At 32.9% G+C, this 27,202-nt stretch overlaps 1 protein-coding gene across 1 annotated transcript in view; it reads left to right on the forward strand.

Moving 5' to 3' along the window:
• Positions 1-26,651, forward strand: part of LOC106478032 (metabotropic glutamate receptor 3-like) — a 111,607-nt gene extending 84,956 nt beyond the window's left edge. Inside the window, exons 2-9 of the mRNA XM_013938538.2 lie at positions 2,497-2,713; positions 7,690-7,822; positions 9,157-9,311; positions 10,628-10,756; positions 13,256-13,447; positions 20,495-20,630; positions 21,638-22,556; positions 24,902-26,651. Coding sequence (XP_013793992.1) covers positions 2,497-2,713; positions 7,690-7,822; positions 9,157-9,311; positions 10,628-10,756; positions 13,256-13,447; positions 20,495-20,630; positions 21,638-22,556; positions 24,902-25,216 — 2,196 coding nt within the window. The 3' untranslated portion in view covers positions 25,217-26,651. The remainder of the gene's footprint in view (positions 1-2,496; positions 2,714-7,689; positions 7,823-9,156; positions 9,312-10,627; positions 10,757-13,255; positions 13,448-20,494; positions 20,631-21,637; positions 22,557-24,901) is intronic.
• The last annotated feature ends 551 nt before the right edge of the window (positions 26,652-27,202 follow it).

Consider the following 27,202-nt stretch of genomic DNA (forward strand, 5'->3'; position numbering starts at 1 on the left):
ATTTATTTTAGTCAACGTTTCGCCCTTGCGGCTTCATTGGGCTAGTAGTACATCATATTCTTAAACTACTAGCCCTGGTGAAGCCCTAGGGTCGAACATTGTCTGAAATAAACAGTTTCTTTTATTACTATATGTGAAGTTATGATTTAGACATCGCGCTAAAGGTGAATGGGGTTATTTTGGAAGGGTCAGAAATGGACTATTAACGATTGGTCGCAAATTTTGTAATGTGATGAGAGTATCTACACCCAGTCGTAATAGGTAAATATAGGTCTGAAGCCAGACGAATGAACAATGTGGCAGTGATTGACAAAGTAACTGAAAGGGATTATGGTGAGTGTGTTATATTGTGACCTGAACCTATTTGTGGAGGGTCTACAAGTCTGAATTCCTGCTTATAGATATCCAGACATATTAAGTGGTCGAGTTCCAGGAGCTATACCAAACTTTTTGTCGTTGATGAAATATTATGTTGTTCCGGCAGAATAACTCTCCTTATATTTGATTTACAAGAACCAATATCTGTTGCCATCAGGAGGGGGGGAGGAATAATTAGAAAGGTTAGATCACTACCTTCTAATTAGCAGCAACTGATCGACCATTTGACACAAAATGGAGACAAGTTGCACAAGAAAGACACTTAGTTGAAAGCAAGCCTCGCCATAGAGTCAGGGGTTAAGAGAATATCAAGTTAAAGCTGTTCCATGCAAATAAAAAAGTGTGCAGAATTATTGTTATTCACAGCTAGAAAATACGGAAGTTATTACCATAGAAACGTAAAATTTGTAATGCAACAATGAGGACTGCCTAATTCATTTCCTATTTTCGCAGTGAGACAAAATCACATAGGAATCTTTACACTAATCGAACTGATTATTTTCACAGCATGATATGTTAAAAACTGAGGACGTTTCATTAACACCAGGTAAGATATGCTCTGGTAAACAAAGTTGAAAAAGGCAGAAGCTACCTAGTTCAGAGCGACACTTGAGGAGAAACTCTTGAAAGTGTAAACTACAAAAATAGTCTTTTCCACCTGAGCTACTTTTGTAGATTAGTCCTCCAAAACTTTCTTCTCAAGTGTCACTATAAAATACGCAGTTGCTGCCCATTATACCTTTGTTTGTTCATCAAAAAGACTGCTTAAATCAGTTATAAACGAATATGTTCTGATAGTAATTTAAAAGTGTTGTTTTGTTCAACGATTAGCACTTGTTTGTATCCAGGAGGTAAATACTGCAAAGTCTCATTTGTACATCGGGCAAGATACAGGATAGCAAAATTATTTAATTCAAAAACAGCAAAATATAGCTGAGAGGAAACTTGATAAGCACAGTACTGATAAACAAACATAAATATAGCAACTTTAGGAAGGTTTCTATCAGCTTCTTCATAACGCCGTGAGCTTCCCACGCATTTCCAATGATTGCTTGTTCACAAACATGTTCCGCGAACATCTGGTAACACTGAGATGGCTTGAGTATCGGCGCATTAGTTCATCTTTATTGATTTTTGTTCCGTAATACGACCGTGGACAATAGAATGACAGTTTGCAACGGTTCGCGTGAATTAAGTTGCGCGTAAATCTGGAAAACGCTGGCAGAAACAAGTTTATTAGGCTAGTTATTGAGTTTGTTATTTTGAAACAAACTTTTTCGATCGTGTACTTTTACAGTTGTCAGTCGTTTAGGCTATATTTATTTATTTTCTGAAGTGCGAAAAAAAGAAAAATACACAATTCAGCCTCTAATTTTAAGCAAACAACGTCTCCTAATGGGTCAACGTTAAGTTTACGGACTTAGACTCTAAAATTATAGGTTCGATTATCCCTTGTAGACTGAGCACAGATCGCATATTGTATAGCCTTGCTCTAACAAAATCAACAATCTCTTTCATTGAATTTTATTTCCCTTTATATCATTGAAATCAAATAGCCTTTTAAAAAATAGAAAAAGGCAGAATAAATGCTTCTCTTTTCAAAGGAAACTTAGTTCGTTTTTCATTTCAGATGCTTTTGTCTTCCAATAATTGGTTTTTCTTTAAATTCTTATTCAGACAGATAGCTTGTCTTAACCTGTCCAATCTTCTTTCGCATTGTGTTTTAAAACGATTTTATTTTCACGAAATGTTATACTGGTCCCAAAAACTCTTCTAGACGTTTTATATTCAACTATAGTTCTTTCACCAGTCAGTGGCTACTGTGCTCATGATATTTACAATGGCATCTTATAAGTCTATGTATTAAAATCCATTGTAATCCAGATTATTTACATAAATAAGTATTAGTTTCCTTCCGATACTGCTAGTCTAACCATTTAGTCTAAGACCAAGCATTTAAAAAATAAAGTTAAAAATATTAATGGTATTTATTTTATATATAGACGTTTCTGGGTATAGTTGAACCGAAACGCAAAATACTAACGACCGACACACACAGCGCTCAAGATAAGATCCGTTAATGTTTTTCTTGCAAATGATGTTTCTTTTTCTTTTCAGATTCCACAAATAAGTTATGCTTCAACCAGCACTGAACTCAGCGATAAAGCAAGATTTGGCTACTTTTCTAGGGTGGTTCCGCCTGATAATTTCCAAGCCCAAGCAATAGTAGATGTCATCCTGAAGTTGCGTTGGAATTATGTTTCTACTGTGGCTGTAGACGGTGACTACGGCGAAAAAGGCATTGAATATTTCAAGATGCTAGCTCGAAGATCAGGTACAAACCCGTATGTAGTTGTATAACGTCTTCTTACTTCAAACACCAAAATGAATTAACAAAAGCCGTTACAAGGAAACATTCATATATTAGAAGTTTTATGCCCACAGTTATCTAAATTCTCTCAGGTAATTTTCTTTTACTTTTCTTGAAGTATTATTTTCAATATTCTTAAATATAAAACTTTGAAAGGAAATTGTGAAATCAGACTAATTTAATCATATTTTGTTATTATAATAAACACTTAGTATTTTGACCTACCTTTGATCTTACTTTACAGAGAGATTGATACTTTAATATAACTTTGCAGAAGAACTGCTACTTTTATCTGTCCTTCTGAAGGGCTGCTATTTTGACCTGCTTTTATAGAAAGATTGCTACTTTGACTAACTTGACAGAAAGACTGTTTCTTTGTTTGATCTATCTTTGCAAAGGAAGTGCTATTTTGATATAATTGTTACAGAAAGATTGCTACTTTAATCTAACTTTACAGAAGAACTGCTATTTTGATCTAATTTTAGATAAAGATTGCTAAATTGAACTAACTTTACAAAAGAACTGCTATTTTGATCTAATTTTACACAGAGACTGCTATTTTGACCTAACTTTACAGAAGAACTGCTATTTTGATCTAATTTTACACAGAGACTGCTATTTTGACCTAACTTTACAGAAGGACTACTACTTCTATCTGTTCTTCTGAAAGGCTGCTATTTTGACCTGCTTTTATAGAAAGATTGTTTGTTTGTTTTTAATTAAGCACAAAGCTACACAATGGGCTATCTGTGCTCTGCCCACCACGGGTATCGAAACCCGGATTCTAGCGTAGTAAGTCCGCAGTAGAAAGATTGCTACTTTGATCTACCTTTACAGAAAGGCCGTTTCTTTGCTTGACCTATTTTTGCAGAGGAATTGCTATTTTGATCTAATTTTACAGAAAGATTATTACTTTGATCTAACTTTACAGAAGAACTGCTCTTTTGATCTAATTTTACACAAATATTGCTATTTTGACCTAACTTTACTGAAGGACTACTACTTTGACCCGCCTTTGCAGAAAGATTGCTACATGGAGGTGCAACAATAATCCTCTTTTTATATCGTGTTGGAAATTTTAACTTTGTGTTTAAAAAAATGCAGCTAGTCTAAGTAAAGCAAAACCTATAGAAATGATAAATACAAAAATACGTTTTTACTTTTCTCTAAGTATTATTTCAATACTCTTAGACATAGAACTTTGAAGAAAAATTATGGAATCAAATTAATTTGATCAGACTTTGTTATTATAATAACCACATACAGGGAGTTGATGAAAAACAAACAAATCTGAATACTTTTTTGTTGAAAGTTACCATATTTAATTTTAAGTTGGAGAATCAATGAGAGACTGCTGTAGAGTTTCACTATCATTTTTAGAAATGAATATGACATCCAAGAAGTTCTGATCGATCTTTTATGAGATGTGAAACATGTCTTCTTGCTGAAAAATTCGTGTTCCCTTTTTTCTTCTTTTTCTAGCAGCTAATCATAAGATCTTAATGTTCACTCATATTTATGTATGTTCAAACTATAAACGAGTAGTCACCGAAAAGGTCCTGTTCATGGTATTGCACTGTTTGTTTGTTTATTGAATTTCGCTCAAAGCTACTCTTCTGTCAACGAAAATTGGGATTAACAATCACATTATAACGCCTCTTGACTGAAAGGACGAGCATGTTCGGTGACAGAATTCGAACTCGCGACACGCAGATTGCGAGTCAAGTGCCCTAACCACCAGACCATGCCAGGTCAGATATTACACTGACACTATCGTTTACCTCTATTTCGTCAGACAGGAATTTGTGCATCACCTGTAGCAACATGAAACACTGAATCGGCCATTCTGTGATTTCTACAAAACCCCAAGAGCAGTGTGGTGTTTTAGAGTTAACTGGAGGACCAAAGAAGATCTTCTTGACCATAAGCTAAACTACTAAAGTATTTCATTTATTCTTTAGTCATTTATAACCACTCAACTAGTGGATAGTGGTCTAACTATTTATAACACCCATGTTGCAAGATACTGATCTTTACGTAGCGCAGTTGACCTACCACGATCTTTTTTGAGTTCCTTAATGAACAGACCATCTCTCCAATAGCGCGTGGACAACAAAATGTGCTGTGCTTATCCGGTTTCCAGCTCTAACAATTACTCTTTCATCGAAAATCTTCACTCTTCCTCCAGGATGTAATGATCTCACATAACGATGTGAAAGCAATGACCAAATATGAGCAAATCAACAAGCAGAAGAAAAAAGCTTAAGTTAGGTGAACAGCATGCCAAAACAACATTGCATTGTCAAAGCAAGACAATTTCGCGCCTACGAATTTGAAGAATTGCATTTAATTAAGTACACTTACAAGTTGTATTATATGTTGGTCCCTCCATTTTTTGTCATCTTCTACATTGTATCTCTAATATTATTGCGTTTATCGTTGTGGAATTATCCAGGTTAATTTGAACATTACTGTGACTTTGTTAACGACATCGGATATATTATAACAAGACATATCAATATTTCTAGGATGCTTGCCTGCTATAACTGAAATATATAATCAGTAGTAATCTGAATATAGAGTTTATAAAAAAATTGTAACTATTTATATTGCATATGTTTATGGAGAACCACAATTGTACACCTTTAAAGAAAAAAACTCTTAAAAGTAGCTGGTCAATTGTTTATTTCCAAAATACTAATTGAAATTATATTGTTTTTAATATAAGCAAAGTAGCGTATTTTGGCATAAAATCTTTTACTTGAATAATACTAGCAACATTTTCCTACTTTAACCAGTAACTGGTTTGTTTAAAGCACAATACTTATAGCTGGTTTCGATATAATTTTCTACCTGGAATAATTTAAGGAACACAAAAATTATAGCTATTTTGACGAGTGATTGGGATAACTTGTTTTATCAATTCCTTGAATATGTGCTCTATATATAGAGATACTGATGTATATTTTAAGTACACCCTGGATGTCTATTACTTTGAACAAAGGGGATAAGACTGAGTTTTCTTTAAAATGTAAGAATATTGTAAAACCATTTCAATTCCTCTTAATCATTTGAAAATTATTGGGACAATTTAAAAGATTGATGGATTATGACTATACAGGTATTTAACTGAGTTATGTGTTGCATTATGATCGAATGGAATCGAAAAAGGGGTTATGTTGTTCAGAAAATCCCAATATATTTGAGGCCCTTTAATCTTTTATTCCTACACATTTCTTCATACTCTTCAAAACCGTAAATCGATCTGAAAGGAAATTTGGAGGAATGCTTTTCTTGACTATTTTCAAACACCGAATTGTCTTCAAACAGCAAAATAAAGAAATGGTAGACTAAGTGCCTAACATGCATTACCTTTTAACGAACAAAAATCTTACAAATTAAAAAAAATGTGTTTGTGTACATCTCCAACAAAAACGTTAGTTCGGACGTTGTTTATGTCCCATTTAACTGTGTGCTCTTACAGTTTCCTGCACGATATTTTAAGCAACATTAAATTCCACTAAAACCTGCTTTGGTATCACATTTAAATCTTTGTAAACTTGGTTCTTTGTTTAATAAAAGTTTAATGTCATAGGTAGAATACAATTACTTTATAACCGGGTTGTAAATAATAGGTAATAATACTTTGCAGTCTAATATCACGAAATGTTCAGGTATTTTCATAATTTTTGAAAGAATTGAGTGTTTCTATTCTATAGATAGCTAAGTTTCAAGTATACGAGGTACACAGAAGATTGTGGCTAAGTTAATTACATGTTAAATAGAACAAGGACATCAAAGTAAAGTGAGCAAATAGATGAGATTCAATTAAATTATTATTTATCCTTACACAAATAGGCTATTGCTGTGACTTTAATTAATTGTATTAACTGTCTTTTCTATTTGCTATGTACTGCAAATGGCTACTGGAGCAGTTAAGAAGCACGTTTAGGTCAGACAAAAATCTTACTGTAACATCTCACTTTTCCAGATTACCTGTTTTAACGATCATCCCCACTATAATTTCAAGGTATACAAGTCTCTGTATCCCCCATCTTAAACCACAATACCAGAGACATGAAATAGGGTCAAACAAGTATGACATTTTTCTTAGCAATTATTGTGGTGTTTGTTTTAATGAATCACAAAGATACACAATGGGCTATCTGTGCTCTGCCCCCCCCCCCACGGGTATCGAAACCCTGTTTCTAACGTTTGTAAGTCGGCAGATATTGTGGTGTGTAATCTCAGTTTCATATTTGCGATTTCTCACATCTTGTTTAAAAGGAGGCAATGTAACTACATGCAGAACACGTTATAAAAATTTTAAAATATACATATGTACCTAAATAAATATTTTTTCCTAGTTATGGAGTAGTGAATTAGCAGTTATTTCCCCTGCAACAGTGTTACTTACATCTTCAATTTTGGTGGTTAGCCGAATATCGAATTATGTAAGACAATCATGAACATGTGATTTTCAAGAAAATTCTAATAACACTTCTGAAGACTTAGTATGTGATTATTACTGTATTTAATATTAGATATTGAACCCAAAGATTAAACCTCAACAGTTTTATCCACTACAAACATTTTAGAGAGTATGACATTCATTTATTCCCTTTATTTCTTTACCATTCTTCAATCAATTAGCTTTAATAATGGAACATTTCAGTTTCTAAAAAGACATAAATTTGGAACATTAACGAACTTTTCGGCAATGTGTACAGGCAAACTTAGTAGTAACTATTTCTAAAAATGTTTTGAAAAAGATTTCGTAAACCTTACAGTAATGCTTTTCCAAGTCGCTCTTATGTTAGTATCCAAGAAGAAATACGTTTACAAAATAATCTGAAGTAAAGGCTACTCGTGATGCTTCAAAAATACATCCGCTTATCTTACTTTGCATGCTCTTTACAAGTGTGTTGTATTCTATTCAGGAATATGCATTGCAGTATCCGAGAAGATTTCTCGGGACTCCAAGCCAGATGATTTTAGACAGATTATAAAAAGGTTGAGTGGAAAGCCTCGAGCTCGTGGAGTAGTATTATTCGTAGACGAAGATAATTGTAGGTATGCATAGACTTTGTGTTATTAGTTACGATATAAATAAGTGTATTATGCCTTTTGTTTATTAATATACTGTTGTGTGACTTTTAAGATTGTGTGATGCAATTTGTTTTTTAATGAATTATTTAAATAATATATACTAAGACATAAAAGTGAGGTTTTACGCACATTCTTTTTTTTCTTTTCACAGTCCCTCGGTTACAATTTCAACAATTATCTACACGGGGTTCTGTCTTCGTACCAATGCCGACACCAGGATTCTTAAAGTCGGGAGGCGAAAGGGGTGGCAGACAGGTGGGCTTGGGATTGGTTGTTGTTAAGCGCAAAGCTACACAATGGGCTATCTGTGCTCTGCCCACCACAGCTATCAAAACCTGATTTTGAGCATTCTAAGCATGCAGACTTGTCGTTGAGCCACTGGCGGGGAGAGAGAGGGGTGTGTGTGCAAAAGCTTTTTCTTTAAGCACAGAGCTACGCAATGGGTTATCTGTGCTCAGCCCACCACGGGTATCGAAACCCGATTTCTAGCGTTGTAAGTCCGCAGACATACCGCTTTACCACTGTGTGTGTGTGTGGGGGGGGGGCATTATGTGGAAGGAATTCTATGGAAGATAAATAGATAATGTTTTGTTGGGTGGAGTTTCCTTCCGTGGGGTAGACTAGTAATTTGGGTGGGATTTCCTTCCGTGGGGTAGACTAGTAAGTTAGGTGGGATTTCCTTCCGTGGGGTAGACTAGTAAGTTGGGTGGGATTTCCTTCCGTGGGGTAGACTGGTAAATGAAGACATCACTGGGGGGGGGGGCATTACGTGGAAGGAATCCTATGGAAGATAAATAGATAATGTTTTATTAGGTAGGATTTCCTAGTAAGTTGGGTGGGATTTCCTTCCGTGGGGTAGACTAGTAAATGAATACATTCTAATCTAGGAGGTGTAACCTTTACTAAACATTTTTTTAAAATTTTATGTAAAAGAAAGTAGACAAGTTTCAGGGGTGGCACCTCCCTCTGGTGTCGCCACTGCTACCTAATAACTGACAGTTAGTCCCCCAAAAACGTATCTCTAATGTTATTAGACGACGAATATATATATATATATATCGTTTGGATATTACTACAGTAGTTTTTATACCTTTTATTCAATTAATTACCTCGTGTTTTTTTTTCCTTCATGTATTATATTTATTGCGTTTGGATTGATAACTTTAAGTACAAATTAAATTATCTATTTTCGTTTCTTTGTTTGTTTCTAACGCAAAGCTACACAACTGGTTATCAAAATCTTGGATTTTAGCGTTGATTTACTGGGAGAGAAACTATCTATTAATTTTATCTTGCAGAAAATTGCTGGCGGCCACAGTTGAGTTGAACAAGATAGGTCATTTTCTGTGGATAGGAAGTGACAGTTGGGGAGCTAAAGTACATCCTGTTAGAAACCAAGAAGTAGCAGCAGAGGGCGCTATCACAATTTTACCAAAAAGGAATGAAATAAAGGGTAATATAAAGTTCAGATATATCTCTTCAAAAGTATTTTACAATAATATTGAATATATAAAATATTACAATAATAGACCCTCATCAACCACAATAATTACAAATGACTTCCTAACCTGTAAGAAAATAACATGTATGATTGCAAATTTATGGCATCATTCTAAGTTTTACTAACTATATTTGAACACTGTACCACCAACGCAGTTAATACTGTTTTTTAATGAATTATAATTATGGTATTTCCAATACATTATTACATGCGTTACTTACACTGCTTAACATAATAATAGTATTGTACTACCAACGCAGTTTATAATACTGCTTTATAATGTATTATTATGGTGATATTTCCAATAGATTATTACTTGCGTTACATACACTAGTGTAATCTGTTACGCTCTGTGTAGCGGGTGCATGTGACTAAAGCACAAATTACTTTGAGGTTTTCAGGTTTAGTGTGTCAAAAATATTTATTCACAATCTCATTGCTACTAACAAAAGAATTTAAATCGTGGTTCTTGCTGTGAAAAGTAAATCAAAAGGAGAGAACTTCTGCATTGCATCGTTTGCATAAAACAAGTCTTCGGCTTCAGCTATAATTGTGCATGTTTAATTCTTTTGTACCACGAGTAAAACACCTCGAGCGATCATTGAAGCCTTCTCCTATTCAACGAGGAGTGCTTTCGAAATTCGCTTCTCCCCAGAGGCAGTACTTTGGCGTGCACTGGAGTGGTGCGATACAGTATGTTAAAGCTTCAAGTAAACCCTCGAATTTCAAAGAGAAAAGAGTAAAGAAAATCAGTCTATATGTAAACATAACACAGACAGAAACTAGTTGATGAATTGTTATGCAGCAAAGTAAATAACGTAGTTTAGGAAGCACCATCGAAAACTGAGTGGTTTGTTTGCATAAAAACTTAAAAAATGCAGAATAACTATCAGAGCAAGAAAATATTGATTATTTGTTTCTAAACTGCGTGTTCTTGTGTAGTTGAAAGAAGGTGGTGGGTGGGTATTCCGTAGTTCAGTGGTGTGTAGATAAGGGAATAGTTCATCCTTGCTATTGTTTGCATGTTGCATAGATTTATTGCTCTTTCATTCGTGTTTAATATCTATATACATTTTTATATTTTGCAGCATATATTTTATTGTCTCAAAATAATTATCAATTATCTGTTACACCTGCACATTAAAGGATAGCCATCTCTTATAAAGTTACAAGTTCTAATAAAGTCATGATATTTTTTATTGTGATAAGTAGTCTACCGAATTAATAGGATTAATAAAATCTAACAAAGTGTGCTTTTTTTTTCGTAGACTTTAACAACTATTTCATGGCCTTGAGGCCGAGGAGTAATTTGAGAAATCCTTGGTTTAAACCGTTCTGGGAACAGCATTTCAAATGCAAATTTCAAAACGATTATACAAATGTGGATCTTTGTACAGGTAAGCTCATTATTAAAGTAATGCAACTCTTAGGGATAAATAAGTGAACTTAAAGTAGGATGAGCACTTTAGTTGTTAGTTGGATTGAAGTCTTAGAAATCCATGATTCAGCATTTTTTTTTCATACGAAACTGACCGTAAGTACCATAATTATCAAGGCATTCAAAAACAGCATCATCCTTCAGCTTTGCATATTGACTAAAAGCTTTCGTAATATTATCAAGGTTATATAAAACTATTTCCAGTTATTCTAACTAGTCAGTCATATGGTCCTTTAGGTTTATAAACAGTGATTTCAAGTACGTTTAACAGGAAATGAATCGTCCTTTAGGCAAAACAAGAAAGAGTATTTGCATTTTTATTTATTACTTTTATATTTGTCATTCATTTTCTTCTCTTAAATTTAACAACCGAGAGGATGAAACTAGCTCTATTATATTATACCCCTATCAGGTAAAATCAGCTTACAGTAGTGGGCGCAAAGTTGAGCAAAGTATTCTTCATTTGAGGCATTATTAGGAATGTCATAAGGTGTATCTTTTGTAATTCATGCGTCTTTTTGGGGTTAGTAATCCCTAGATTGGTAAGGTTCAGGTGCTGGAGAATAAGGGGTGACAAAACATATCTTATTTACTAAAGATTCAATTTATTGTAGGACAACTGATAATCACGGGCGCACGAAAAATAAAAACCCATTAGCTCTTTCATTTAAGGGGCAGAACGTGCAATACATCATACAGAGTAATTCCTATCAGAAAGCAGTTTTTTTTATAATGTGTTTATTATTTTAATAAATAAAGTCCAATTAGTTTTAATAGACCAGTCCGAGACTGCAACGGAAACCCACAGTTTTCAATTGCAATTTGGCTCGGCATGGCCAGGTGGTTAGGGCGCTCGATTCGTAATCTGCGGGTCGCGGGTTCGATTCCCCGTCCCACCAAACATGCTCGCCCTTTCAGCCGTGGGGGCGTTATAATGTCACGGTCAATCTCACTATTCGTTGGTAAAATAGTAGCCCAAGATTTGGCGGTGGTGGTGATGACTAGCTGCCTTCCCTCTGGCCTTACAGTGCTAAATTGGGGACGGGTAGCGCAGATAGCCCTCGTGTAGCTTTGCGTGAAATCCATAACCAATAAACAATTGCAATTAAATAAGTATCATAATTATAGAAGTCAAAAAAGTCATGATTAAATTTCTAAGACACTGAACTTTGACCAGGCAGTAAAATCCCTAATTTCCGTTGACTCGCAAGCCTATGAACGAAATACAGACAAATTTGAAGTAATTTATAGTTTCTAAATTATAAACAACAGTTTGCGTTCAGTCTTTGGTATTCACTTTCATGTATAAATTAGACTGTGTACTCTAATAGGTCGAGAATGTGTGATAAAAAAATCACGTAAAATACAGATGTTTATTTTTTTTCAAATTCCTTTTAATTTGTCAATTTCTAATTCAAAACCAGAGGCATATAAAAAAATTACATTCCGGTTCTATCTTTTGTCTCCTACAAACCACTGCCCATAAAGCCTTTCATTCAATACCAGAACTAGCCAATCGGGTTGGACGATGAAAGACAAAACATTTTCTGGAACGTTATTTATATATGCAGTATAGTACTTTGTTATTTTCCACACAAATTTTACGCCTATCGGTTTCTAATGTTTCGCTAGCTATCGGCGTCTAAGCCATAATTATTCTCCGATTTTCAGCTTTTCTTTCGAATTCCTAAAATACTTTTGAAATATTTCATCACATTAACATGCAGTATATTCACAATGAAGTGGCTGCATTAAAAAACTTCAGTCAATCCATGCCAAAATAAGCAAGCTGAAGCATGAAGGTTAGGCACAAATGTTTTTATATCGAATTCCTTACAAGCATGATGTTCATTACAATGCTTTTTAAATTTCTTTTATATTGCTTTATAACAAATGATGTGCATTATATCAAAAAAATTATTTGTTTGTTTTTAAATTTTATCCAGGTAAGTCAACAAAATAAAAATTCTGAAAGTGATAACTAAATTAGTGTTCTAATCCTACTCTCAACTTAGGGGAAAGCGTATTTATAAAACAATTTTCAGGGCAATAACTTTTATATATATATATCGTAAAATATGTAACTTTTTTGTCGGGAGTTAATATGATGCAATATAATTCATTATGTTGAAAGATAAAAAGACCATTGCTTTTTAATAATCACTATTTCACAGATTATCAGAACGTTGTTTAAATTAGATAACATGTTATTAGTTTGATTTCAGTAAGTATTTTTTAAACATATCCACTATATCCGTTGAAACCAGACGCTTTGAGCTTTCACATATCACCAATTCATAAAAACTCTACTTGTTTACTAAACAAACAGCCACATCTTTAATAGTTCAAAAAATATATCTTATTTTATTATTTTCACACATCTAGAACCGTATATTTTAGCAAAATTAAAATTTACTTTATATTTTGTTGGTTAGTTTTACTTGAATTAATTCTATAGGAACCGAAACCTTGGACAAATATGCACAGGAAGGATTGGTACCATTTGTGATTGACGCTGTGCACGCCATGGCGCACGCGTTGCACAACATGATGAAAGATCGTTGCAAGTCTTTCAGGCAGTGTGAAGACATGTTTCCAGCGCCCTCTGGAAACGAACTGTTGACGTACATTCGAAATGTGTCATTTAAAAGTAAGTTCAGTCGCGATCGTATTATTTGAAGTTGTAAAATAAAATTTCACAAATAAAAACTCTAAATATATACAGAACTGTTCAAAAAAATACATCATGTGTAAATATTATGGCCACTTCGTGTATTTATATCAAAATTTATTATGACTGATATCCCCCTCAAACATTAAACCTTTTGTGTGTTTGTGTAATAAGCCAATCATTTGAAACTAATAATTATCTGTACGTAACTTTGCATGCAAAAGTGGAAATATTTGTAGTAGAATTCTTTATATCGCTTTGATATTCTTGTACTCGTATCTTAAGGATGAGCAACGTTTCAAGGACATGTTCTTGACCACCTGGACATTGAACATTGTAAAGCACTCTTTTTGCTGTTGTTGCTCCTCCTTTGTGTTTCTTTTCACGTTTATAAATAATTTTCGTAGAATGTGGTTCGTTTTTAATATAAACATGATATTAACTTTAGTAATAATTCGTTTATCTGTTAAACTGAAATTATTATTATTTATCCTCTTATGTTAAAATTGACATTTTGTTGATAAAGTTCGTTTAATTGTACGCTGAATCACGTTTTAAGGTGGTTAGTAGTTTTGAATATATATGTTTATTATATTGAATTTTGGATTCAAAATTATAGTGACATATTCTAGAAAACAGGATTTTATTTTATTTTTGTCTTCGCTGATTGGGATGTCTAAATTTTTGATAAACTGCTGGTGTTAGTTGAGCCTGGCCTGTGTTTCTGTGTGCTGTTACTCACAGAAATGATTATCTACTCCTCATCAGTTTCCAAATAGTTTCCAAAATCTGAATAGCTGTGTCGTGTCTCCATATTAGGAAAATGTCTTCCACATACCCAATTCACAGACTGGGCAAATGTACTTATGTACAGTTGTTGCTGTATTCTTTTCAAATTGCCTCACATATATTTCAGCACAATTGAAGATACTGGAGAACCCATCGTTAGCCATTCTGTAATAATATGTGCTATTTAAAATAACTAGTATGTAAAGTTCAAGGAATATAATGCTGTTTCTAACACTTGTTGTAGATCTCTTTATGGGTACAGTGTCGTTATTTAACATAGTTATTTTGTATGACAATAAGGCCTAACATTGTAGAAAGGCTTATGAGGAAAAGGGGACATAATCAAACCTTTAAATACCATAATATAATGTGTTTTACGAGCATTCCTGATATTGTTGTTGTTTCGCTTTTAGTGGCAAATTCATTAGCAGCGTCTTCATCTAGTCAGCTGGGTACTATTTGTAAGGATAAAACTAGGATCTTGATTGAGATAAAATGTAACATGTTGCTTATCAAAAATATTTTAATGAGAGAAAAGTCCAAAAGTGTCTTTAATCTATAGATTTTGTTATACCCCTTAAGAATATAAAAGCATTATGAATAATTATACTTTGCTAAACGAAAAATTATGTTCAAGAAGCGTTTTCAAAACCTGGTGAGTATCAGTTTTATTGATACCGTTATGTCTGAAACGTTGAACAAATATCCAGCCATACACTTCTCGATCTTGTAACAATACTCAACTTGCTAATACATTTATGACTCTCTTACATAGAGTAGTTTCACAAAAATAAATTTGACATATTTTGAAGTAAGTGTTTAAAATTACAAATGTAATTCATTTCAAAATTTAATTTATAAGAATAAAGAGTTTTATTTGTCCTTTACAAGTTCAAATGTCTTTGATACATAAATGTAAGACCCAGTACTGTATGGTTGTCTATGCATATAAAATAACATACCCTTATAAAACCTGATAATATATGAATACCATGTAATGACACTTTTAAAGCTGACAATTACATATTTCCTAGTAGAGCTGAGGAGAAGCAGTTAAAGGTTAATACAAAATTTGGTAATTGCAACTCTTGAGCTGATTTTTCACGTAACAGAATTTGGCTCTTCCATTTCTCTATTCCTTTAATTAAATAAGTATTTAGTTTCTTAGCTTTCTTTTCTTTTCTTTTTAGTATGTGTAGGTTTTTTAAAGCAAGTAAAATTGTATTGGTTGAATGAAAATGGATATTTAAAAGTAATGTATTTTGACTGGGTGATCCTGAATGCAGCTAGCCTGAATGAAATTTAGAAAATTAAATTGTAAAAAACATTCAGCTGATTGTGGAGAGGTAGGTTTTGATATAGTTTAGCCTTTTTTATATTAGTGATATCTTTCTGCCAACTAATAACAAAACTGACTGTAAAAAGTAACTTTGAGCAAAGTTGTTTTTGTCGTTGATACACATCGATGTTATACTTAGATTAAAACATCAATACATGGCAAGTTAGTATTCTTGAAAGACTTTGTTGGCTGAAAAACTGGTTAATTTGGAGTTTGCTTTTTTATTTATCAGATGTTTTATTTGTCCTTTTTCAGATCAATATTCCTCTCAATATTTTTGTATTCTTATAGTCTCGCTAACACAGTCACAAACATGTTAATATTATTCACGGACAACTAGAATGGCGATTACTTATAGTTTCTAGCTATTCAAGGTGCCGGTGTACTGTGGGGGAGACATGGCTGTAGTGATATGAATCTGCGTGATCTTATCATGTTTTATATATGTATATCATGTAGTACCAGTTTGCAATTATTAGCAATGCCATAAGATCATTCCTTTATGGTAGGTGTAGATTTTGGGACAGTTATGTTCTCTGTGGTATCAAAAACATATTTCATACTGTTTTCTTCTCAGATATATTTTTCATGTATGTAATTTGTATTAGTTCTCTTAATTACTTAAGCATCCTTTATGTGTGTTTTCCATTATTAATTCGGATATTATTTCTTGGTAACAATACCTTTTTCGAATTAAATTAATTCACTCAATTAAGTACTTAAATATCTTTTTTCCCCTCGGGGAGTCGCAGGTAAGTTTACAGAATTAAAATGCTAAAATCCAGGGTTCGATTCCCTACGGTGGACAGATCGCAGCAAGCCTATTACACAGCTTTGCGTTAGAATAAACAAAAATAACTTCTGTATCTGAAAATTTTTATCCCTTGACAATAATACCTAAAAATCTTTAAAATAAATATTTTGTCGACTGTGCCATTGCGAATGGGAGTAAAATTTAAGGAAAATTATAATTGATAAATTGTAACTAATGTAACTTCGTGAATCACTAGAAGCCTACAAACTAAACACTAATTATCTTAACTTATCATCTTTATAACAAATCACTATAATCTGCTTTTTAATATTCGACATTCAATTAATTACCTAAGTAGCTTTTATAAGAACGGCCATAGTACTCAAAAATAATTTATTAAATCAATCCAACGTTTCACCATTACGGCGTCATCAGACATTAAATAGATCAATAAGATAAGTTAGGTTATATTATGAATTAAATTATTTTTGGAGTACTGTAGTCGTTTTTGATATACATTCTTATATATATAATCGTATTGAAACATTGTGTGAAATACCACAGTCAGCACTAAAAGATCTAAAAAAAAGATGACGATGTTTAGAAATTTCACAAATATTTGGTCAGATCGTGAGAAGTTCTGGCAGTTATACTTGTTGGGTATAGTAACTCATTACAATTACGACTAAACATGTAATTTAGGACGGATATTTGGATTTATGTTTACAATCACTTTCTGGGAAATTATAAGAGAAAATTCATAACTCATTCCTAAATTACTGACATATTTGGAGATAGAAATCTGTGTGAACTCATTCTTCCTCGACAAGGATGCTTACGTTGTAGCATCGATTTTGAACTACTAGCGATGATACCTACATCAGCATCATTAATGTTCTAGTAGGCAACAAAGCTACAGTGATAAAACCCTGTTACTAAATTTCATAATTACCTACAAATCTGGAGTATAAACCGACGTAAATCTAAATTTCACAAGTTTTATTACAATTTTAACAGATACTAATTTCATATATATTTTTGTTTAACATAAACAAGTCTGTTATTTTACTGAATGTTTAATGTAAGAGTGAAAACTTATCAATTAGAACCACACATATAAATCACTATAATGAAACATTGCATGGTAATTTTGGATACTTACTAATAGCTGACTAAAGATATTATCTTTGTTTTCATTATTTATCGTTATATGATTGATTGTGCCATATGGTATAGTAAAGTTTGTTATACTGGATAATAATAATATATGAAACTTTAATAATGTTTATAACATCTACCTCTTTGTTTGTTTTTTTTTTTTTTAATTCAAGTATTTTATAATATACTTGAATTTAAGAATTACAAGCGATATTAAAGAAACTTTCCTGTACCTATTAATTTCTGGTGTAAAACCTTTTAGTTTTCATTCATCCTTCTAGTTTACACTAGTTTTAAAATATACAACCTTCTTTTATTTTTGTACCTCTGGATTCACAAAGACAAAATGCTTGAACATAACTCCTGTGAATTGTGTTGTCTAATGATTTTTCTTATGCCGTTTGATACTCTGGTATGCTGTTATTATTCACAAAATTCTCAAGGTGAACTGGCACCTGTATACCTAAACACATTCACTGGTTTAACTACAAACAGAAAAATGTATTTTCTTTTTACCAAGCCTAAACTTACTGAAACGAAGAATGATACCCAAAACTGGTAAAATCCTTGGCAAAAATAAAAATGTAAGTCTTTCAGGATCTACGAATATATAATGATGAGGAAAGTATATACTGATTGTTACATCTATTGGAGAATTAATCAACTTTATTATTAACTGTCTGCCCACTGAATTCTTAGAATGTGTATATAATTGGAACAAAAGCTGAGAAAAGGCAAAAGAAAAGATTATTTGTTTCGGTGAAATAGAACACTTCCTACTTTTATTGCTTTGGTACACAGCTCTAACACCCCATGAAACTAACGCTAAAAACCGGGTTTCGATACCCGTGGTGGACAGAGCAAAGATAGCCCATTGCGTAGCTTTGTACTTAACTGCAAATAACAAACAAACCCTACGAAATATGTTTCTCTAAGTAGTTTTGGTTTTATCTACATGTGGTTAAATTAAAGTTTTGTATACAATTTATCGTATATTATATCTGAGTGGCTCTCTAATATTAGTTACAGTAAAACCGTTAAGTAAATTTTTATGCATAATAGTTGCATTTAAAAAAAAGTGTTAATTAATGTTTCTGCAACTCATGAAAACATAAAATTGCAATTATCATGAAATTCTGTTTATTTTTTATTCTTATGATGAACGTACTGAGTGAATTCTAATGTAACAGTGTGTATATTTTTGTTTGTTCCAAGTCAAAAGCCAATATATTCTAATGTAAGACAAAAATAATGTAAAATATATGATGTATTTGGATAATTTTGTGCTCAAATGTCTTTAGTTCATAGCAATAGATAGTACATCTTTGTGGTCTGATATCTTCATTTCATTGTTTTATGTTACTGTTGCAAAATTTGTTTGTTTTCCGTGTAAGATATAAATATTATCATCATAAACGTTTCCCCAAGATATGCTGTACACAATTGAAGTTTCTGAATTTTTAGTTTTAGTATTTCTCAAAAGGCATAGACAGATAAATAGAATATTACAATAATAGACCCTCATCAACCACAATAATTACAAATGACTTCCTAGCCTGAAAGTAAGTAACGTGTATGATTACAAATTTATGGCATCATTCCAAATTTTACTAACTATATTTGAACATCGTACCACCAACGCAGTTAATACTGTTTTTTAATGAATTATAATTATGGTATTTCCAATACATTATTACATGCGTTACTTACACTACTTAACATAATAATAGTATGGGTGGATAACACAACTAATTTTGTTATTCATAAAATTAAATTTCCATAGGTTATTGTTGCAAAATTTGTGAATCCTTTAATGACTTTTAAGGTATTTTCGATATCAAAAACGATGTTTCCGAGAGTGGTTTTCAAAAGAGACAGAGAAATCTGCCACTTAAAACAAATCAAGTGACTGAAGATTAAGTAAAGCCCTGTTGAAGTTCATTTTTTTACTTATGGTTTGTAAACTTTCAAAACACAGTTCTAGAATATTTCTTTTTTTTTATGTTTAGTGAGGAACCTAGTGAACTGAATAATCAATTCTAAAATACAAAAACAGCAACTTTTACTGTAAGCTAGTTCTGATTTTAATTATAACGTTTTGATCTATAGTTTCGGGTCATCATCAGGTAAACGTTACAATCAAACATTTGTTTTTTAATGTAATTTTTACCTGATGATGATCCGATACTATTGGTCGAAACGTTGTCATAATTATAATCAGAACTAGCCTACTGTAAGCTAGTTCTGATTTTAATTATAACGTTTTGATCTATAGTTTCGGGTCATCATCAGGTAAACGTTACAATCAAACATTTGTTTTTTAATGTAATTTTTACCTGATGATGACCCGATACTATTGGTCGAAACGTTGTCATAATTATAATCAGAACTAGCCTACTGTAAGCATTTCTGTTATTGTAGGTTAGAATTTATTTCTTCTTTTAGTTTAAATACAAGATAGATATGCTTTACCTTTGTGATAACGTGTTTTTCTTTTAGTGTTTTGATGTTATTTCCACGTAACAGTTTCAGGTTGTTTGCAAGTTGCATACATTTGTAAGCTTTGACAGAACATAGTTTATCTAGCCTCACAGGAAACTAGTTGAAGTTTATCATTGTTTCAATGAATCTTAGAAACAAAGTTGACTCATTCTTCATTGTTTATACTTTAAACTCGGATTCAGCTTCGGGAGGATTGCTACAGTATTGACGTTTCGGTAAACTCACGTTTGCCTTCATCAAAGTATGCTGAAAAGTCAACCATGAACTAGTTCTATCAAAGCTGACTCTATGTCAAAAGTAAAAACAATTTCATTTTAAAATACAGTCAGTAAAAAGGATCACAACACATAATAAGTTGCCTGGCATGAAATGGTACCAATATATTTACTATTTACAATAAAAAGTAAGAAATAAAGATGTTCAAGAGCTTTGTGTACTTTATAATAAATCGATTGCTGAATGTAACATTTTCTATGGTGCCTAGGTCCTCAAGGTGGTGATATGGTTGTTCGTTTTAACCAAGATGGGGATGCTCCAGGAAGCTACCACATATTCCAGTTTCAGAAAAAAGCCAGTGGAAAATATGACTACAAGATTATTGGCCAATGGAGCGAGGAAAAGTAGAATCACGAAATTTTTTTTTACTTATTTAAAGATAAAAACGAGTAATACAGAAGTGTAGTACCATATTTTATACATAATACAACCACGGGTTGCACCCTCATACCAATTATTTCACAATCATTATAAGTATCTCATAAATACTATTTACAAAGGTGAAAGATTTTTCATAATTTTTCTCATGAGGACGCGTTCGATACAACTTACCATTTTATAAAACTTTTTAAACGATGGTTACTCCAAACAATTTATAACCATGATATCAAAATCTTTTGTATTTGGGTGATAATTCTATCTCTAAACAAATTCACTGAATTTGTTTAGAATGATAATATACACTGCATATTTAGCGCAAGTTACACCCCAGTGTGCATTTCTAGACTACAGGACACTCGAAACAAGAAAAACTCGACAAATGGTCGTAGCGCCATATGATATAAACTACAAAAATAAGGATATAATGTCCACAATATTGTATCTAATGACATTGATTAATGATATACCGATATTGATCTGTCAGTGATTTAAATTTCAGTACACAAAAATAGAATGGTATTTGAAACAAACATTTGTTCATGTCAAATAACACCATAAACGTTTTTGATTTTTTTTGTTTTGTTTTGTTTTTTATGAGGAGGGCGTTGCTTTGTTTTCAAACCTCCATTTCGCAGTTGAACGAATAACTGTTTCTTCGTTTTGTACAATTCAGAATTTTGGTGCAATTCTCACACAGATAATACTATTGAATTGAAGTTTTATATTAGAGGTATTTCTTGATAATGTAATTTATTCTCACAATAAAACAATATCTAACAAACTACACAATGCCTTTATTATTGTTTTAGTTGTGTCATATATTGTGTTTGGAAAGCAAGATAATAAAAAATTATCATAGCAAATATACAATTCCTTTGTTTGTTTTTGTTTATAAAATGTTTTATTTTACACTTATCGTAACCGGCTGACTTAATAAATAAAATCTAATCGGATACATTTTGAATTTCAGAGTTCAACTCAACCTGGGGCTTGCTGAATGGAAAGGTTACAGTGGAGTGGTTCCTGCATCAAACTGCAGCGACCCCTGTCCACTTGGTCACATTAGACAATTCCAGCAACACACCTGTTGTTGGATGTGTGTAGCCTGTCGAGAGGACGAGTACATATTTAACAACGAGTGCTCCTACTGCCCCGAAGGTTACATGCCACGTGCAGACAAAACCGGGTGTTTCAAGCTCCCTTTGGAGTACATGACTTGGAACTCTCCGTGGGCTATAATACCGGCAGCTTTTGCAGCCTTGGGAATTATCTGCACATTTTTTACATTCGCTGTTTTTGTGTATTTTAGTAAAACTCCGATCATCATGGCATCTGGTCGAGAATTGTGTTACCTACTCCTTTTAGGCTTAGTGTTTAGTTACTGCATGAGTTTCGTAATCCTGGCTAAACCTACCATCGTCACGTGTACGCTGATGAGAATAGGCTTAGGACTGTGTCTCAGCCTTTGCTACTCCGCAATTTTTACCAAAACAAACCGAATCTCGAGGATATTTAACCGCGGTATCCGTAGTATCAAAAGGCCAAACTACACTAGTCCAGGGTCTCAGGTATTAATCTGTCTTGGATTGGTATCAGTCCAGTTAGTGTTCGCAATAGCTTGGTTTATAGTAGAGCCTCCTAAATTACGAGAGACTTATCCGACAAGAACTTCAGCTGTTTTGCAGTGTGGGATCTCCAGTATTTCAATGGTTGTATCTCTTATCTACAATATGTTATTAATAGTCCTTTGTACAGTCTACGCCTTCAAAACACGTCAGATCCCTGAGAATTTCAACGAGGCCAAATACATTGGATTCACTATGTACTCCACGTGCATTGTGTGGTTGGCTTTTATACCAATATACTTCAGTACCAATAACGACTTCAAGGTAGAGTTGTTTTTATTAAATACTGAAACATAAAAATAACTACTTCTAAGATAGCAATTTTAATCACATGAGCACTATGACATAGTTTAATGAAGCTTGGACAACCCTAAAAATCAGAATGCTAAAAAGCAACAGATCAGGAAACATTGTTATAAGTTTTCACTGAGAAGAAATCATTTATCAAATTGTGTGGAAATACAGAAAAGTATATCGCTGTAATTATTTCTGTTGTGGAGTGTTCTTTTTTTTTATTCACTAAAAAAATACAGAGTTCAGTCGACTTAATAGTGAATTTGTTTTATTTTCAAGTTCTTAGAGTTATCCTAATTAATGTTCACTGATAGGCCTAAGATCACAATAGAAACTAATACAACAATTTCTCGTGCTTGCTTGTTTTCTCGCTTTAAAAAGTTACGGAGTATTTCTTATAACTTCGTCGAAACTAAATTCAATAATCACAGCACTGAACTGACTAAAAACTCAATCAATTAATGTTCTCGTTACTTCACTCTCACTATAATTTACTAATAGTCTAAATAATCAATAATAAACTACTCTAGCCTAGCTCGCGTTTTAAATTAGTCAAATTGTTCTAAAAGTGGAAAAAATTCCAGATATTAAGCCATGCGTTAATAACGTGACGTGAAACTTCCATCTGGCCAAAGGGCAGTACAAACTTCTAAAACCCAATCGTAGCTTTCAAACATAAGCTCTGCTAATTTTTACGAAAAGAACGGATGCCTGTAATTCTTATTAACGTAATTTTAGCTTTCATTTATGTGTGCTTTTTTTTTACATTACAACACCATATCCTCCGAGAAAAAGTGATAAAGCATAAAATGTTTATATCTCAGCATCTTTAGTATTTCTACTTTCCACTGCGGTATATGTTACATTATTAAATATAAGGGATGTATATTTTAGCTTTCTTTTTCAAATATTGGTTTCCTTCTATCTCAAATTCTGTAAGTGAGTTATTCAGTTCAGTTAAATAATACCTTAAAAAGTTTGGTGACAATTTTCTGGTAGGAACGTCTAATTATAACGTCCTAGAGAGAGAGAGAGAGAGATAAATTTCTAATTCTGGTGCAATTCTCACATTGATAATATTATCAAGCGATTGAGGATTACTAATTTTAGTATTAGCTTCTCTAATTTTAGTGCCAAAAGAAAAAAAATGCGTTCTAGACCAACTGGAACGTTTAAACCAGTTTTAATCTCAATTTTTATATGAAAGTTTATTAATAAACTACTTCTTTTATGCATATAAACTTGGAATATCTCACGTTGGTTAATTTTTAGTTTTATAAAAACACGTTGTATTTTTTCTTATTTTGGAAACTTAGTTCATTACTATGTAAAATTGTTATATAATGCTTATAAACTGGCTAAATTCTCGTTTTTTTATTTAACCCTAAATTAGCAACTTAGCCAGGCGCTAAGATTAATGATGAATGGAATATTTATCAAGCAGAAATTTTTCAAATTTACTAATGATAAGCTAGAACGATAGTTGTGAATTAGAGCTTTCATTCTATGGAGACAAAATGTTACAATGTGGATATATTGAACATTATTTGCTCTTTCTTTAACAAATATTTTCCATTTTCCGGCCACAAATCTATTGCTCTTTTCTGCGCTGTTTTCCGTTTTAAAGAACATTAACGTAGAACACTAAAGAAATATATGGAAACTATCCTATGCCTCTAAATATTTGCAAATGCAAAATGAAATGGTGTTTCAAGTGCAATAACTGCAGTCGATGTAGATGCGGCCACGATGAGATATCCATTGAAAAAGTTATCAAGGAAAAAGCAGAAAAGAGAGTTTTCAAAATAGAATAAAAATAAAACTAGAAGTCTGTCTCTTCTACTCCGAAATCAAAATCTGCTGTTGTCTTGGATCTTGAAAATGGTGCTTCATGTGCCAATGAAGTTCATCTTGAAATTCATTTATTATACTCTGAAACATTTTTAAAGGTCATTTTATATACTTTTTTGTGTTATGACGCTGAAATATTTAATTTTCTGGCCAAGTTTACACCGAAAATGACGGCCGACTGACCTTATCGCAAGAGATCGTCTTTAACAACCAGTTTGTAAGTTGATAATAATCAGTTTCACTTTTTTTATTGCTAACTTAGGACTCTTTAGAGAATGAAAACTAAGCGAAACAACAATGATAAGTCAATACTTACTTACAGGTCTCACAGTGGAAAAAAATTATCGTAAAATTTTATGAATTTTTGGCCTGGTTAAGTCGTGAATTCAGGGTTAACATTTTATTTGGTGTAATTTTGTTTTATAAGAGTGTTTTTAAACGATTTAATTTTCTTCATATTTCAGATTCAAGTCTCTAGCCTTTGCATCTGCATTAGTATCAGCGCTACTGTAGCTCTAGGCTGTCTTTTTATGCCCAAACTGTATATCTGTCTCTGTCAGCCTTACAAGAATGTCAGGACAGGCGGAACACAGAGCAACACATCTGGAGCTTATGGTCACAGTATGAGGTTTACAAAATCAACCGCCAGTGCTGCTTTAGCTTCCATTGCCACTGCAGCAGTTATTGGTACGACAAGGCCAGCCATAGCTGCACAAAGTTTCCGTTCAACAACTAATGGTGATGTGTCCCCTAGCCTAGAGGAAAGCAGTATAAACTAATGATGTTAATAACTGGTTTTTCTAAAGATCTTGACATGGAAGTATAAAAGGTCGCTGTATAAAAGTTTTTCAATTGTGATCACTTATCAATAAGTTTCATATATTCGCAGTCGTGCTGGAACGATCTACAATTGTTTAACCTCAAAGTATTTGTTGGTGTGTTTAAACTATCGACGACAGTTCCGGTTTTGAATTTAAAATTCAGCTAATCTTCCCCAAGAATAAGCTGCGTTTTACCTAACAATGAAAAGTATGATGCAAAGAAAATGTCTTGGGAATGTGCACGACATTTATAAGTTCTACGTGGTCACCCCTCTCTTAATTATTGTTACACGATGTTACCTCTTACAACTCAACGCACTTTATGTGTGTGTCCGAGACAAAATAAATTCCTTTGCTTTGATCTTCTTCTTCAATAACTTAAGTGATTATTTGAATTTCTTACAGAACGCGTCCCTGAACGCGATGTTACTTGGAACACGCATCCGTTGGCCGTGTGTGTTCGCATATAAACGCAATGACTGGCTAGTTCCCAGTCACAAACAAGATATAATAGGTGTTCAAGCATATAGCGACGGAACTGTGAACTATATAAGATTACCACTAAACTACAGAATTCGAACCATTGAATGGAACCATTGGATTCACTAATCAAACACGATGTAAATAATAATTTTTGAAAATGTGTGAAAGACCTTCGTTGCTCCAAATAACCGTTTTAGTGGAGCGATTCGTGGGGTATTTGGTTCAGGACCGATACATCATAAAACTGGAATATTGAACAACTATTTTGGCGGTTCTTTACAACTTACACCCAGTTAGAAAATAGTCAAACATTAAGCAGCTTCGATGTTTTTGTTCTGTTTTTTTTTTCGTAGATCTGAAAAAGAGGATTCCGGCAACCGAATCAATCGTTTCTCATTGCTCGGTATTCAAATTGACATGATAGAACACAAACTTCTTACTCAAATCTTTAAACACTGTCTACAGATTCTTACGGGGCTCATGCGTCTGTGAACAGTGTAGAAGGATGGAACTGGGAAGTTTGTTTGTAATGCTTAAATGTGTTTTAATACTGAATTATATATTGCATTGTAACTTGTATCAATTTTTCAAAGGACTGTATCTGCCTGGAACCTTGTGGTGGACAACGTTTCGGACTTCAGCTAAGAGACCGAAACTTCTTTCATCACACGGCTTCAACCAGTTGTAGGGCTTTAAAGATTAAACGCTTATACTATCTACTCTGTTATAAGCATTATTAAACTTTCTACTTTGAAAAACCTTACTTTTCACCAGACATAACGTTTGGTTTAATTTTCTTAAAATATCCAGTATATTTTACACGACATGCCTTAAACCTGTATTTCTTATTATTTTAGTATCAGCTTTTATTGTTGTTGGTGTGTGAAATAAAAGTTTTCTTCACTTCGTATATTAGTCAACCTTGATCACTCCAATCCTTTTTGCTTTTAAATGTGCAAAACGTTAAAAGTTCTGTCCTACATATTTCAATGTTGCATAAAATTATTCACTAAATAAATGTTTCCGTCTATATCATTAGAAATTTAAAATGACGAGTCATATATTACGTTGAAAAGTTGGTTGATCATTTATTTGTTTATATTTAATCGCAAAGCTACACAGCAAGCTATTTGTTTTTCGCCCACCGTTGGTATCGAACCACGATGCTTAGCGTTATTAACCTCCAAGGTTACTGCTGAGCTACCGGAGAAAAAACTTTTGTTGAAGGTTTTATCCAAGAAAGCGAATAAAATTTCAAACATTTCAGTTTATTGACTGGTTATGGTAACTTTGTTTGTTTGTTGTTAAGCACATTTGACTATCTGTGCAGTGCCCACCATGGGTATCGAAACTCGGTTTTTAGCGTTATAAGCCTACAGACTTACGGCTGTGCCACTGGGGGGGGGGGGGTATGGTAACAAGGATGTTAAATAAATCATGGAGGATTTATATTTAAATCAT

Source organism: Limulus polyphemus, unplaced genomic scaffold, assembly GCF_000517525.1.
Source record: "Limulus polyphemus unplaced genomic scaffold, Limulus_polyphemus-2.1.2 Scaffold174, whole genome shotgun sequence".
Lineage (NCBI taxonomy): Eukaryota > Metazoa > Arthropoda > Merostomata > Xiphosura > Limulidae > Limulus > Limulus polyphemus.